Here is a 13,441-nt window from a genome sequence, read left to right as displayed (position 1 = left end):
TTCTCTGTCTCTCTGGATTTGTTTGTTGAGACATTTCTAAAAATGGAATCAGACTTCTCACGGCTGGCATCCTTCACTGACCATCACACAGTCAAGCTTCGTCCATCAGGCAGCCTCTGTGGAACTTCACTACTTCTCAGAGCTGAGTCGTGTTCCATGGCCCTGTGATTCTATGTTTAACTTTTTGAGGAGTTGCCAAACCGTCTTCCACACCAGCCATACTTCACAGCCTCACCAATACTTGCTATTGTCCTTTTTAAAATAACATTCTCATATGTGTGATGGTATAACAGTGTGATCACTCAGCTAGAGTCAGACATCCTGGAGTGTGAAGTCAAGTGGGCTTTGGGAAGCATCACCATGAGCAAAGCTAATGGAGGTGATGGAATTCCAGCTGAGCTATTTCAAATCCTAAAAGATGATGCTGTTAAAGTGCTGCACTCAAAATGCCAGCACATTTGGAAAACTCAGCAGTGGCCACAGGACTAGAAAAGGTCAGTTTCATTCCAGTCCCAAAGAAGAGCAAAGCCAAAGAATGTTTAAGCTACCCGCACAGTTGCACTGATTTCACATGCTAGCAAGGTCATGCTCAAAATCCTCCAAGCTAGGCTTCAAAAGTATGTGAACCAAGAAATTCCAGATGTACAAGCTTGGTTTAGAAAAGGCAGAGGAACCAGAGATCAAATTGCCAACATCTGCTGGATCATAGAAAAGGCAAGAAAGTTCCAGAAAAACACCTACTTCTGCTTCATGGGCTATGCTAAAGACTTTGATTGTATGGAAACTGTGGAAAATTCCTTGAGAGAAGAGAATACCAGACCATCTTACCTGCCTCCTAAGAAACCTGTATGCAGGTCAAGAAGCAACAGTTAGAACCAGACATAGAACAACAGATTGGTTTCAAATTGGGAAAGGAGGACTTCAAGGCTGTATATTGTCACCCTGTTTATTTAACTTACATGCAGAGTACATCATGCAAAATGCTGGGCTGGATGAAGCATAACCTGGAATCAAGATTGCCGGGAGAGATATCAATAACCTCAGATACGCAGATGACACCACCCTTATGGCAGAAAGTGAAGAGGAACTGAAGAGCCTCTTGATGAAAGTGAAAGAGGAGAGTGGAAAAAGCTGGCTTAAAACTCAACATTCAAAAACCTAAGATCATGGCCTCTGGTCCCATCACTTCATGGCAAATAGATGGGGGAACAATGGAAACAGTGGCTGACTTTATTTTTGGGGGCTCCAAAATCACTGAATATTAAAAACATAGACATTACTTTGCCGACAAAGGTCCGTCTAGTCAAGGCTATGGTTTTTCCAGGAGTCACGTATGGATGTGAGAGTCGGACCATAAAGAAAACTGAGCACCAAGAACTAATGCACTTGAACTGTGGTGTTGGAGAAGACTTGAGAGTCCCTTGGACTGCAAGGAGATCAAACCAGTCAATCCTAAAGGAAATCAGTACTGAATATTCATTGGAAGGACTGATGCTAAAGCTGAAACTCCAATACTTTGGCCACTTGATGGGAAGAACTGACTCATTTGAAAAGACCCTGATGCTGGGAAAGATTGAAGGCAGGAGGAGAAGGGAACAACAGATGAGATGGTCGGATGGCACTGCTGACTCAATGGACATGAGTTTGAACAAGCTCTGGGAGTTGGTGATGGACGGGGAGGCCTGGCATGCAGCTGTCCGTGGGGTCACAGAGAGTCGGACACGACTGAGCGACTGAACTGACTGAATGAATGAATGACCAATAATGTTGGGCATCTTCTCACATGCTTGTTGGCCATCTCTGTATCTCCTTTGGAGAAATGTCTACTCGAGCCTTTTGCCCAAATTTAAATTGGGTTGTTTGCTCTTGCTGCTGCTGCTAAGTCGCTTCAGTCGTGTCGAACTCTGTGCAACCCCATAGACGGCAGCCTACCAGGCTCCCCTGTCCCTGGGATTCTCCAGGCAAGAACACTGGAGTGGGTTGCCATTTCCTTTGCTCTTGAGTTGTAGGAAGTCTTTATATATTCAGGATACTAGATCCTTAACAGATACACACATTTTCTCCCATTCTCTGGTTATCTAGTGACTTTCTTTGGTTTCTTTTCTTTTTTCTTCCTTAATGAGGTGCCTACACCAACACTGGTCATCTGCTAACAAAATCCAGAGCCAGGAGGCATGGGGAGATGGAGCAGCCTCGTGTGGACTGGACGTGCCAACCAGAGGGTAGCCCCGCCCAGAAGGGAGAGAACTCAAGGCCTCCCCCCCAGAAAGCAGAGCAGCACTGAGGGCAGATGCAGGGCCAGAGGAGGGCAAAGACCTCGCTGTGGGCAGATCTGTGGGGAGCAGGCCCCCACCCACACCTGGGATGGGCTGAGTGGTGACTGTCCCCACTCCCACCCCATGAGGCGCCGGGGACACTCCTGAATGAAGACCCGGGGGCTGGGAAGGCTCTGTCCTTCCAGCTTTCTCAAATCGACCACCCGGCTCCCCTCGAATGCAGCCCAACACACCTCCCCAGGCCTTGGTTCCAGGGGCTGGGGCAGAGACCCTCGCCCCCACCAGGTGGGTGAGGGGCCACTGGAGGGAAGCGCCCCTCTGAGCTGACCTCAGGCTCAGGCTCAGGGCCATGGGGGCAAGCCCCAACTCTGCAGGGTGGAGACTCGGCAGGAGGTGAGTGACCCAAAAGCCAGAAACCTAAAACACCCGGGACAAGTCCAACAGGAGACACCCTGACACCTTAACAGTGCTGAGGAAAGAGACACAAACAATGGAAAGTCAGCTAGTAAGGCTGGGTACTGTTAAGACGGTGTTACCCCCAAAGTGACTTGTGGAATCGATGGAGCCTTGACGGAAATCTCAGCAGGACTTTTTGCAGAAACGACAAGCAGTCTAGACTTTATGTGGATGTGCAGGGGATCGTCAGTCAGAGGGCAGAGTTGGAGGACTTACCTGACTGACCATAATCCTCTCGGAGTTAAGTGTTCCATTTTGGTTTGGTTTCAGACAAAGATGGAAAAAGATCAATGGAGCAGAAGAGAGGATCCAGAAACAGACCCACATACTTTTGGTCAATTCACTTGACAAAGACACTAACGAAATTCAATAGGAAAAGAAACTCTTTTCAACAAATGGTGCTAATCAACTGGACAGCCGAGAAAACAAGTAAACATCAATCCTTACCTCACACAATACCAAAATTAGATCAAAACAGACTGTAGGCCTAAGTCTAAAATGTACCATAAAACTTTACAAGAAAATACATTAGAAAATCTTGGAGACCCTGGAAGGAGTCCTGGGACTCTCAGGGCACACACTAAAAATACTGTGAAAGAAAAAAATGGTAAATTTATTTTTTTCAAAAAATTTAAAATGACTTTTGAAAGTCACCATTAAGAAAATTAAAAGGGGAGCCATAGATTAATTGGCTAAAAATATTCACAAGAGCCTATATACAGAACACTTAAAGAAGTTTCACAATTCAACAAGAAGACAAACAGCCCAATAAGAAGACAGATGAGTTATTTAGACAAACTCTTTACGGGAGAAGCTCTGTGGACAGCAAATAAGCACAGGAAAGGCCATGAGCACCATTCCTCACTGGAGAAATGCAACATAAAGTCACGATGAGCCTCCACCACAGCCGGTCGGGGAGCTGAGACCAGGACGGACACCCAGGCGCTGTGAGGAGGCGGATGAGCCCCGCGCCCTGCCACCAGCAGCATGGACAGCAAAGCTGCTCAGAAAATCATCTGTCTGGTGGATTCTCAGAAAGTCGAGCCCTCCTCGACTGCACACGGACTCAATCCCACCCAAGAGAAATGAAGGCACACACCCGAAGACTCAAACATAAATGTTCACAGCAGCTTTGCTGGTGACACCCCAACCCGGGACCCACCCCACTGTCACTGGAGATGAGTAACCACACGTGGTTCAGCCACACGAGGGGCACACAAGTGCGGAGGAAGCTACATCATCACGACAGGGGACTGAAGCTCCCACATGGAGAAGGTCCCGTTTGTGGAAAGTCCCAGGAAGTGCAGATCCGCCTGCAGGACGGGGGCACAGGCAAGGTCGCCTGTGAGGCCGTGGAGGAATGGCAGGCACAGGAGCCTCAGACGCAACAGAGCCTCGCTAACCTCAGTTTCAGGAGGGCCTTCTTGAGCCACCCCGAGTCCCCACACGGATCAGACCACGTGCAGCGAGCACTCTCAGCCCAGGGCGCTCTGGTCACAGCCAGTCACAAGAAGACAGAAGTGGAGACAAGGGGGCGCCCCGTTGCTCACATACCTCTGAGCTCAGAGTGCAAGGTGCCGCCCCCAAGAGCACGGAGAACTTCACCGCCACAGTTACCCCTCACGGCGGGGGGCGGGGACATGGTCACCCCTCACCGCGGTGGGCAGGGGGCAAGGACCCGGTCACCCCTCACGGTGAGGAGCGGGGGCCCAAAGGGGACGGGGCGGGGGGGGGCCCGGTTGCCCCTAGCGGCTGGGGGCAGGGACCCTGCAGCCTGCCCTGCTTGCTCAGCGTGGGCCCAGCCCTGGGCCTTGGGGGAGCACGTTCTCACCTGGGCTTCTAGCAGGTTCCACCTTGCAGTCCATCTATGGCAGGCTCCAGACTTTCTTTGCCCACCCATAGCCCATAGCCTCCGCAAGGGGGCAGGACTGCAGCTGGCACATGGGGCTCACGCCCTGGTACACATCCCAGCCGCCTCCCTGGCCTCTGCAACCCACAGACACGGGTGCCCAGAGAGGCCGGCAGGGCCATGTCCACAGGCACAGCTGGGTGAGTGTGTTCAGGGGTCCTCCGCCTTCCCTGAAATCACAGAGCTGAATGCCCAATACCATGACAAATCAGAGAGAACACTGCTCATCCAACAGAAATCCTGGGAACCACCAGCAGCCACAGGGAAGAAGAAACAGATTCAGAACACACACCTTTCACCAGGAAAGACTCCAAAGGCTCAGAACTTCCAAATGTATATTCAAGATCTTCTAGGAAAATTCTCATAAACTTGACGCACGGAAGACCTTTCTAAATGTGACATAAAATTAGCCACAAAGGAAAAGATTAATAAACTCAAGTACATGAAAATTAAGTGCTTTTTGCATGGCAAAGAATACCACAAGTGAAATAAAAACTGGCGGAAAGTATGTGAAACATGTTCAAGAATCTGTATCCCCAGTGTACAAAAAGCTCTCACAAATCACGAAGCACAAAAACATAAACAATCCGATAGAAAAGTGAGCGAAAGCTGTCAACATACAGTCACAGAAAAGGAGACAGCGTGTCTGACAGGCTTGTGTCTGAGAAAAGCACCCACATTCCCCAAAACCGAGGAGCACCATGCACTGGCAGGGCTCAGCTCCAGCACCGGCCAGTGTGGTGACACCTGTGAAATCACAAACGCCACACTCCTGGTCTGAGCAACGCCACTTGTAGGAACACACGGGCCTGTTGGGTCTGGCCTTGAATCACCTGCTTGCAAGCTGATGAGCTGCTGCTGGCCACCAGTCCTGGCCGAGGCACCAGCTCCCCAGCTCAGCAGGAAACTCACTGCTCACAGCACAGCAGGGTGCGCCCCTCTGTCTGCATCACTGACCCGCGCCCCCAAGTCCACAAGGGTGACACAGATGTGGCCAGGCAGGGGCTGCAGTGTGGGCTTTGTGTCAAAGCCAAGGAGTCCACCACTCCCAGCGTGAACACTCAACGAGCCTGCTCAGCCCATGAGGAAAAGCCAGCACGCGGCCAGGGCAGCCGCCTCTGCAAAGACGGGGAAGAGTTCAACACGAGGCCTGATGTCACAGTAGACACCCGTGAGACAGCTTGAGCAGGCGTTGGCGGAGGGCTGGGGCCCACACACCGTGGTGCGTCCTGAACTGCTGGACAAGGAACCCTCGAGGAACACTGTCGCAGGCTCACTGCCAGGTGTGCAGACACGGCTGGCCCCTCGTGCACAGAGGCGGGGAGCTGCCCTGATAAACACTGTTTTGGCTGGTTTGGCTGCTCTCAGCCCCCAGGTGTGGACGCGCCCCCCTGGATCCTGGTGGACACGCCCCCCTGGATCCTGGTGGACATGCCCCCCTGGATCCTGGCGGACACGCCCCAGTCCCCAGATCCCAGGGCACACAGCTGTGTCTCCAGGTCCTTTCTTTTCCTATCTAAGAAGACAAGTGTTCTCACCAGAGCAGAGGAGCTCAGGACATTGCCCGGCCTCTCCCTGGGCATATAGCTCTGCTGTCCCCCTGCCCCCCGCAGACTAGGCCGCACACTTGCCCCCAGCCCCATCCCAAGGTCACAGAAGCAACACAGCTGACTCAGGTGACAGCCACTTTCCAAAGTCCAGCCTCACCAGTCTTGCAGCCCGTCCTTGGGGCTGGAGGGGTCCCCATTCCTGTCAACCTCTCACGGGTCCTGCAGCCCCCAGGAGCTGAAGGGTTGCCTGGGTCACAGAAACCTGGACACCCACACAGACACAACCGCAGGTGCACACACATACACACACCAACAGAGCTGTGTCACACACAGGAAGTGACACTGCACATGCACACATATGATCACACACACACACACACACATACACATAGCCCTACACGGTGGATGCATCACAGAACCTGGCCCCAGGCTCTGAGGGCTGCTCTCTGCAACCGGCCGGCCACTTGCAAGACTGCAGGGTGCCCGCATGGAGGCTCCGAGCCCCACTGGGCAGCCACAGACAGGGCTGGTGGGGGCCACGCCTGGGGTACCCCCCAACTCAGCCTCCTGGAGGCTGGGAGGATGAGCCTCGGTCTCCTCTCACTTGGGGTGAAGCCCAAGGGCACTGGGGTGTGTCCAGCTGGAAACAGTCTCACCCAGGCAGGGGGGGTACCCCTTGGCCAGACTTCAGCTGCAATCAGGGCTGGGAAAGTGGCCCAGGGTCCTGCCCCCACGCCCCGCAGCCAAGACCCCAAGATCCTGAGGGTGCCTGGCCCTCGGGAAGGCCTGACAGAACCCTTGTCTCACTCGCTTTCTTCCTGAAATTCACTTTTTCTAATGAAAACACAAGGCCTCCCCTCCGTCAGCAGCCGTCAGCAAAGACATGATACTTTACTGTTTCTGAACGGGTTTCCTGCGTTTCCTCCCGGCGTACAGGCACTCCCCCGGTGGGATCATCATCTCGGGCCCTAAAAGAGAGGGAGCATCAAGTCGGTCACACTGAACGGAGCCGGGTGTCCACACAATGCCCCAAGCCCTGAGGCAGCGGCCAGGGCGTGCCCACCCAGCGAGGCGCGCGAGGGCACAATGCCCGGGTGTGAACCACGGCCCCCAGGCCCAGGCCCCGAGCGTGGGAGCAGGCTCCTGCCGCGCCCCTTCTCCACGGGTGGCCTCTGGGCCCCCAGGGTGGCCCGAGGACCCTGTCCTGTCACCACATTCCTGAGAAGACAGCCCTGTGCTTGGAAAGCTCCCGGCAGGTAGACCCCATAAAGCGACTGGAAACAGGAGTCGCTGCTCCAGCAGGACACTGGGCCGCGGGCACAGAGGGCTGAGCGCTGGGTTGGGGCTCCGGGCAGGCGCCCCCCACCCCCGCTGCCTGTGGCCCATCTGTCCCCTCCCAGCAGCCCACCTCCCCCAAGGTCTACACTTCTGGGCACATGGGCTTCCTCTTTTCTATGTAAAATCTCTCTCGATGCCACCACACCGGGCATCTGCTTTGGCCACTAACTCAGAGCTGCACTGAGCCCGCTGACCACGCCTGGTGGCCGCCACCTGCAGTGTGGACACAAACGCCGGCCAAGGGAGCAGCCCCGTGACTCTGGTCCGAGGCTGGGCAGCCTACCCGTCACCTCAGGACACACGTCAGAACCTCGGTTTCCCGTGCAGTGGGGCTGAGCCTCACAGACGCCCTGCAGACCAATGACCCTTGGCATCAGGCTCCGCGCCAGCAGACGCAGAGAGGAGGCCAGCAGCCCTGCCCGGCCTCGAGTGTCCAACCTGGAAGAGGAAGCAGATTCAAACTCATGACTTCCACCCTTTCCTCTACGTTCAGCAAGTGATGTGACAATGCCGGAAACATGCCATGAATCCACTCTAAGCATAAGAAACACACTTTGACTACTGGCAAAAGTAGGTAAAGTGAATGGATCAAAAAAGATACACCAATCCAAAGTCCAGCTGGAGTAGCCATGTGAATAGCTGAGTGAGCGTCAGACAAAGCTGACTTCAGACAAAGGAGTCACCAGCACGGACAGGGACGTCGCGCGAGGATGGATGGGCCCATGTTTCTCAATAACAATGCACCACCAGAGCTTCAAAATGCATGAAGCAGAAACTAAAAAAAAAAATGAGAAGATAATTCACCAGTGACTTCAACATTCCTCTCTCACTAATTGATCATTGCTGTTCAGTCACTCAGTCGTGTCTGACTCTGCGACCCCATGGACTGCAGCACGCCAGGCCTCCCTGTCCATCACCAACTCCCAGAGTTTACTCAAACTCCTGTCCATTGAGTTGGTGATGCCATCCAACCATCTCATCCTCTGTCGGGCCCTTCTCCTCCTGCCTTCAATCTTCTCAGTAATCAATATAGAAAATCAAAAAGTTGTGGAATATCCAAAAAACAGACATAGACTAATTGAAGTATATATAGACCATTTCACCCAACAACAGCAGAGTCCACACTCTTTGTAGTTGGAACATTCAAGACAGACCATATTCTGAAACGTAAAGTAATCCTTAACAGACTTAAAAGAATAAAAATCATACAAAGTATGTTCTCTAATAATAATGGAATTAAACTAGAAACATATTGGAAAATTCCCAACTATCTGGTATGCAAATAACTACAGGTAAAAGAGAAAGTCTCAAAGAAATTTAGAAGTATTTTGAACTGAATAAAAAAAACAACACATCAGACTTTATGGAGTACAGCTGAGAAGTACTTTGATGGAAACGTACCATTAAATGTTTATTGTAGGAAAAAATTAAAGGTTCCAGGTAAGTAACCTAAGCTTCCACTTTAAGTGACTACAAGAAAACAAATCCAAATCAAGCAGAAAGGTGGAAATATCAATAAAACTTATGTTTCTTCTGTTTGTTGTTTTGGGGTTTTTTTTTTGACCTGGAGGCATGTGAGATCTTAGCTTCCCAACCACAGATCAAACCTGCACTCCCTGCATCGGAAGGCAATGTCCTACCCACTGGATTGCCAGAGAAGTCCCTCAGTGAAACTTAAAACAGAAAAACAGAAAAATAAACGAAACCAAGAGCTGGTTCTTTGAAAAGACCAACAAAATTGATAAACCTCTTGCCAGGCTGATCAAAAAATAGAGAAGAGACAAATTACCAATATCATGAATGAAAGAAGGTGAAACAGAAGAGGACCCTATGGTCCTTGCCCCCTACCAATTCCTCTATCTGTCTTTTGTCTGCAGAAAACTTTAGTCAAAGAATAAGTTTAATCAGAGAAGTGAGAAATGCAGAAACAAAGGAGAACAGTCAGAGACTAAATAATAATGCAGTCATTAGCACAGTCAAGGACCTTTAACCCTTTCTCAAAGGCTATATATAATATTCTGAGCCATATCCTGTGAGCCGTCTTATAGACACTAAAACACCAGATGGAGAATTTAAAACTACATGATGACCAGACGGTACCCATGAACTGGCCTCAAAGAAACGGTAACAAACTGACCCTGGAGCTGAAAATTAACTGTACCTAAAACAACCAAGATGATGTTGGTCAGACCACTGATGAAGATGGTGAAGACCACCAATTTGAAGACGACTGTCAGAGCTGACTGTGCTGTTTCTGCTGCTGCTGTTTCTGCATGTAGAAACCCACCCCACCCCCCACCACCATCACTTCTGTCTATAAAAGCTCTTGCCTTGCTGGTTGCCAGTAGGGGGTGGGACTCAGCCTTTGGACAGACATCTGCCATCCTCTCTCCGTTCCAGCTGCCAGCATCTGAAATAAACTTTCCACCAACCTGGCCTGTTTACTGACTTTTGGGCAGCGAGTAGCCAGACCCCACATACCTTTTGATAACAGATTTTGCAGCGAGCAGCTGGACCCCACCTCACTCTTTTGGTAACAAAGGGACATCACTACAGATACCACAACCATCAGAAGGAAAACAAGAGAACACAGCCTTGAACTTAGCTGTGTGCCCTGCAAGTTCACGTGTTAAAGCCCTGGTTCCACATCTGACTGTCCTGGAGATGGGTCTGCAAGGAGGCGATTAGGGTTAAATGGGGTCTTCCAGGTGGAACCCTGCACTGCCAGAACTGTTGGCCTCACAAGAAGAGGGAAAGAGAGGACAACACTCTTCACTGCGTGCGAGCTAAGCAGCCCCTTCTCACCAGAAGTCAGGTCAGCAGGCACCGTGATCTTGGACTTCATAGCCACTGGAACTGTGAGAAACAAATCTTCATTATTCACAGGTGCTGTTCAAGCCCCTGGGTCAGTGTGTCTTGTTGTGGCAGTCCAGGGAGATTAAGGGGCGTCCCTGGTGGCTCAGACGGTAAAGAATCTGCCTGCAACGCAGGAGACCCGATTCAATCCCTAGGTCGGAAAGACCCCCTAGAGAAGGGAAAGGCAGCCCGCTCTTGCTTGGAGAATTCCATGGACAGAGAAGCCTGGCGGGCTACAGGCCACGGGGTTGCACAGAGTCAGACATGACTGAGCGATGAGCACTGTCACTACAGAGACTAAGACAAACACCCCACAGATTCCACAGCTCAGATGGGATGAGCCAGTTTCCCGAATGACATAAACTGCCAAACTCACCCAGGAAAAATAACCTGCTGAGCCTGTATCTACTCCTACGACAAACAAAAGCAAAAGCCCAGGTGGAGTCACTGGTGAAGTCTACCAATTTAAGGAAGAAGCCATACAATTCTCTGCAAAAATCTAAAAATCAAATTTAAAACTGACAACTAATTTATTTAAGTTCAGCATTCCCTGATACCAAAACCAAAGATGTTTTGAGGAAACTATAGACAAAAATCATCCCTCATGAACACAGGCACAAAAATCTTCAACTAAATGTTAGCAAATGGGAACCAGAAATATGTAAAGAGCATAACATATCACAAATGAGTTTTGCTCAAGGAATTCAAGAAATTGAGTATAATTCACTTTATTTATGAACAAAAGAAAAAAATATATGGTCACCTCAACATATATAAAATGCATGAGGCCAAATCTATGTAGAATGATTTTTAAAACTCTCATTAAACTAGGAATAGAAGGAACTTAATTAATCTGATAAAGTGTTAGTCACTCACGTATGTCCAACTCTTTTTGACCCCATAAACTGTAACTCACCAGGCTCCTCTGTCCATGGAATTCTCCAGGCAAGAACACTGGAGTGAGTTGCCATTCCCTTCTCCAGGAGATCTTCCCAACCCAGGAACTGAACCCAGGTCTCCTGCACCGTAGGTGGATTCTTTACCAGCTGAGCCATCAGAAAAGCCCAACCTGATGAAAGGCATCTACGAAAAGATGTGCAGCCGACATCACACCTAACAGTGAAAGACCGAATACATGCCCAGAGACCATGAATACAAAGGTGTCTTCTGTCATCATGCCCCTTAACCTTCACAGACAACATGACGGTACACACAGGAAATAATAAAATTTGGCTATGACAAATCTCTTATAATAACTGAGTTCAGCGAGGTCACAGAGAAAAAGGACAATATAGAAAAGTCAACTGTATTTCCATACACTAGCAATGAACAACTGAATACAGATATTTAAAAAAACCATACCATTTACAATAGCATCAAAATAAAAATCAAATATTTAGATATTTCAAGAGGCTTAATATGTGTAACTGGGGCCCTAAAGAATCGGAGGACAAAGGAGGTGACAGAAGTAAGTAATAATAGCAGAAATTTGTCCAAACAGTGAAAATTGCAAACCTACAGATTCAAGAAGTCAATGTATCCCAAGCATAAGAAAGAGGAAAAAAACTATACAAGGCACATCAAAGTCAAATCACTCACAACTAGCAATAAAGAGGGTAATCTTAGAAGCTGCCAGGGAGCACAGTGTTGGACACAAAGACGTACAGGTAAGTGTGGCCACAGACGCCGCCAGAGAAACACGGATGCAGAGGACTCAGTGAGCCACATCCTTAAAGCACTGGAGAAGAAGGCATGAAAGCAGAATTCCTGACACTGTGGAAATCACTGCGGAAAATTAAGGCTAAATAAAGACTTGTTCAGACATGAAAAAGCTGAAAGTATTCATTGCCAGCTGACCCACACTATAAGAAATGTGAAAGAGTGTCTTCAGGCCAAAGGAAAATGATACCAGATGGAAACGTGGATCCACAAATGAACAGAAAGCACAGGAAGTGGTAACTGCACGGGTAAAAATGCGGGACCCTTCTTACCATTTAAATATCTGTAAAAGATAATTGACTGTTTAAAACAACGACAACAGTGTGTTGTGGGGTTTACGACCTATGCAGATGAATAAGGCACCTACAGCACAGAGGCCAGGAGGGGGACGTGGTGGCGCCCGGCAGCGGGGGGACTCGGGGGACGGTCCGAGGGACCCCGTGTGCCAGGCACCTGCCTGCTCCCAGGGCTGGGCCTTCCTGGCACCTCTCCTCTGCAGTGAGCGCCGTGGGACACCCTCCACCACCAGGGGCTTCCGGCTCCCACACGTCCCACCACCTGTGTGCTCCTGCCCTCCCATGCCAGGGGCTGAGAAACAGGGCAACCACCCCCACTCTCCTGGAGCCTGAACCCCCACACCCAAGTGAGCCCTCCGGGCACCTCCCTCAGTCCTGAGTACCCTTTTGAGCTCTCTTTTCACTGTTGCTGATACTTCTTTATATTAACTAAAGTCTCTCAATTTTAAAAAATTAAGTAAAAAAACACATAAAACGCTGATTTTAAAAGTCTACACATTTTAGAGATACGTATACGCTAACACCTGTGAAAGAATGACATGTCAGAGATTGTTTCTACGTAATCTGGGGAGTAGTGTGGGGTTTATGCTGCTTGATGAATAAATTGGGCTCATTATAAAACTCTCCACTTTTGTAGAAGATTTGAAAACTTTCATAATAAAAGGGCTTTAAAGGCGTTGAAGAGAGAGGTGGCATAAGAATAAACACGTGTGGTCTATGGATTTTCAACAACGAGGCCGTTTGATGGGGAAGAAGGGCCCCCTCACCAAAAGATGCTGGGCAACTGGACATGCACACACTGAAGGGTGGGGGAGCCAGCTGCCAGCGACAAAAACCAGCCAGTTAGTTAAAGACCTGAGGGTACGAGCTAAAGCTGCAAAACTCTTGAAGGAAACATGATGCTGTGTTTCTTTCAGCCTTAAATTTGGCAATGGATTCTTCACCAAAAGCACAAGTAAGAAAATAAAAATGAGATAAATCGAACTTCATCAAGATTTAAAACGTGGACTTCAAAGGACACTATCAAGAAAGTGAAGAGAC

At 49.6% G+C, this 13,441-nt stretch overlaps 1 protein-coding gene across 1 annotated transcript in view; it reads right to left on the bottom strand.

Annotated features, from left to right (window-relative positions):
* The window catches only part of AHRR (aryl hydrocarbon receptor repressor), a 75,930-nt gene extending 68,771 nt beyond the window's left edge, over window positions 1–7,159 (bottom strand). The window contains exon 1 of the mRNA XM_070476383.1: window positions 7,087–7,159. Coding sequence (XP_070332484.1) covers window positions 7,087–7,151 — 65 coding nt within the window. The 5' untranslated portion in view covers window positions 7,152–7,159. The remainder of the gene's footprint in view (window positions 1–7,086) is intronic.
* Window positions 7,160–13,441: the final 6,282 nt, after the last annotated feature.

The sequence above is a fragment of the Odocoileus virginianus genome, chromosome 14 (genome assembly GCF_023699985.2).
Source record: "Odocoileus virginianus isolate 20LAN1187 ecotype Illinois chromosome 14, Ovbor_1.2, whole genome shotgun sequence".
In the NCBI taxonomy this organism is placed as follows: Eukaryota; Metazoa; Chordata; class Mammalia; order Artiodactyla; family Cervidae; genus Odocoileus; species Odocoileus virginianus.
Note: the sequence above shows the minus strand (reverse complement) of the source record. Positions and strands in the feature narration are given on the sequence as shown.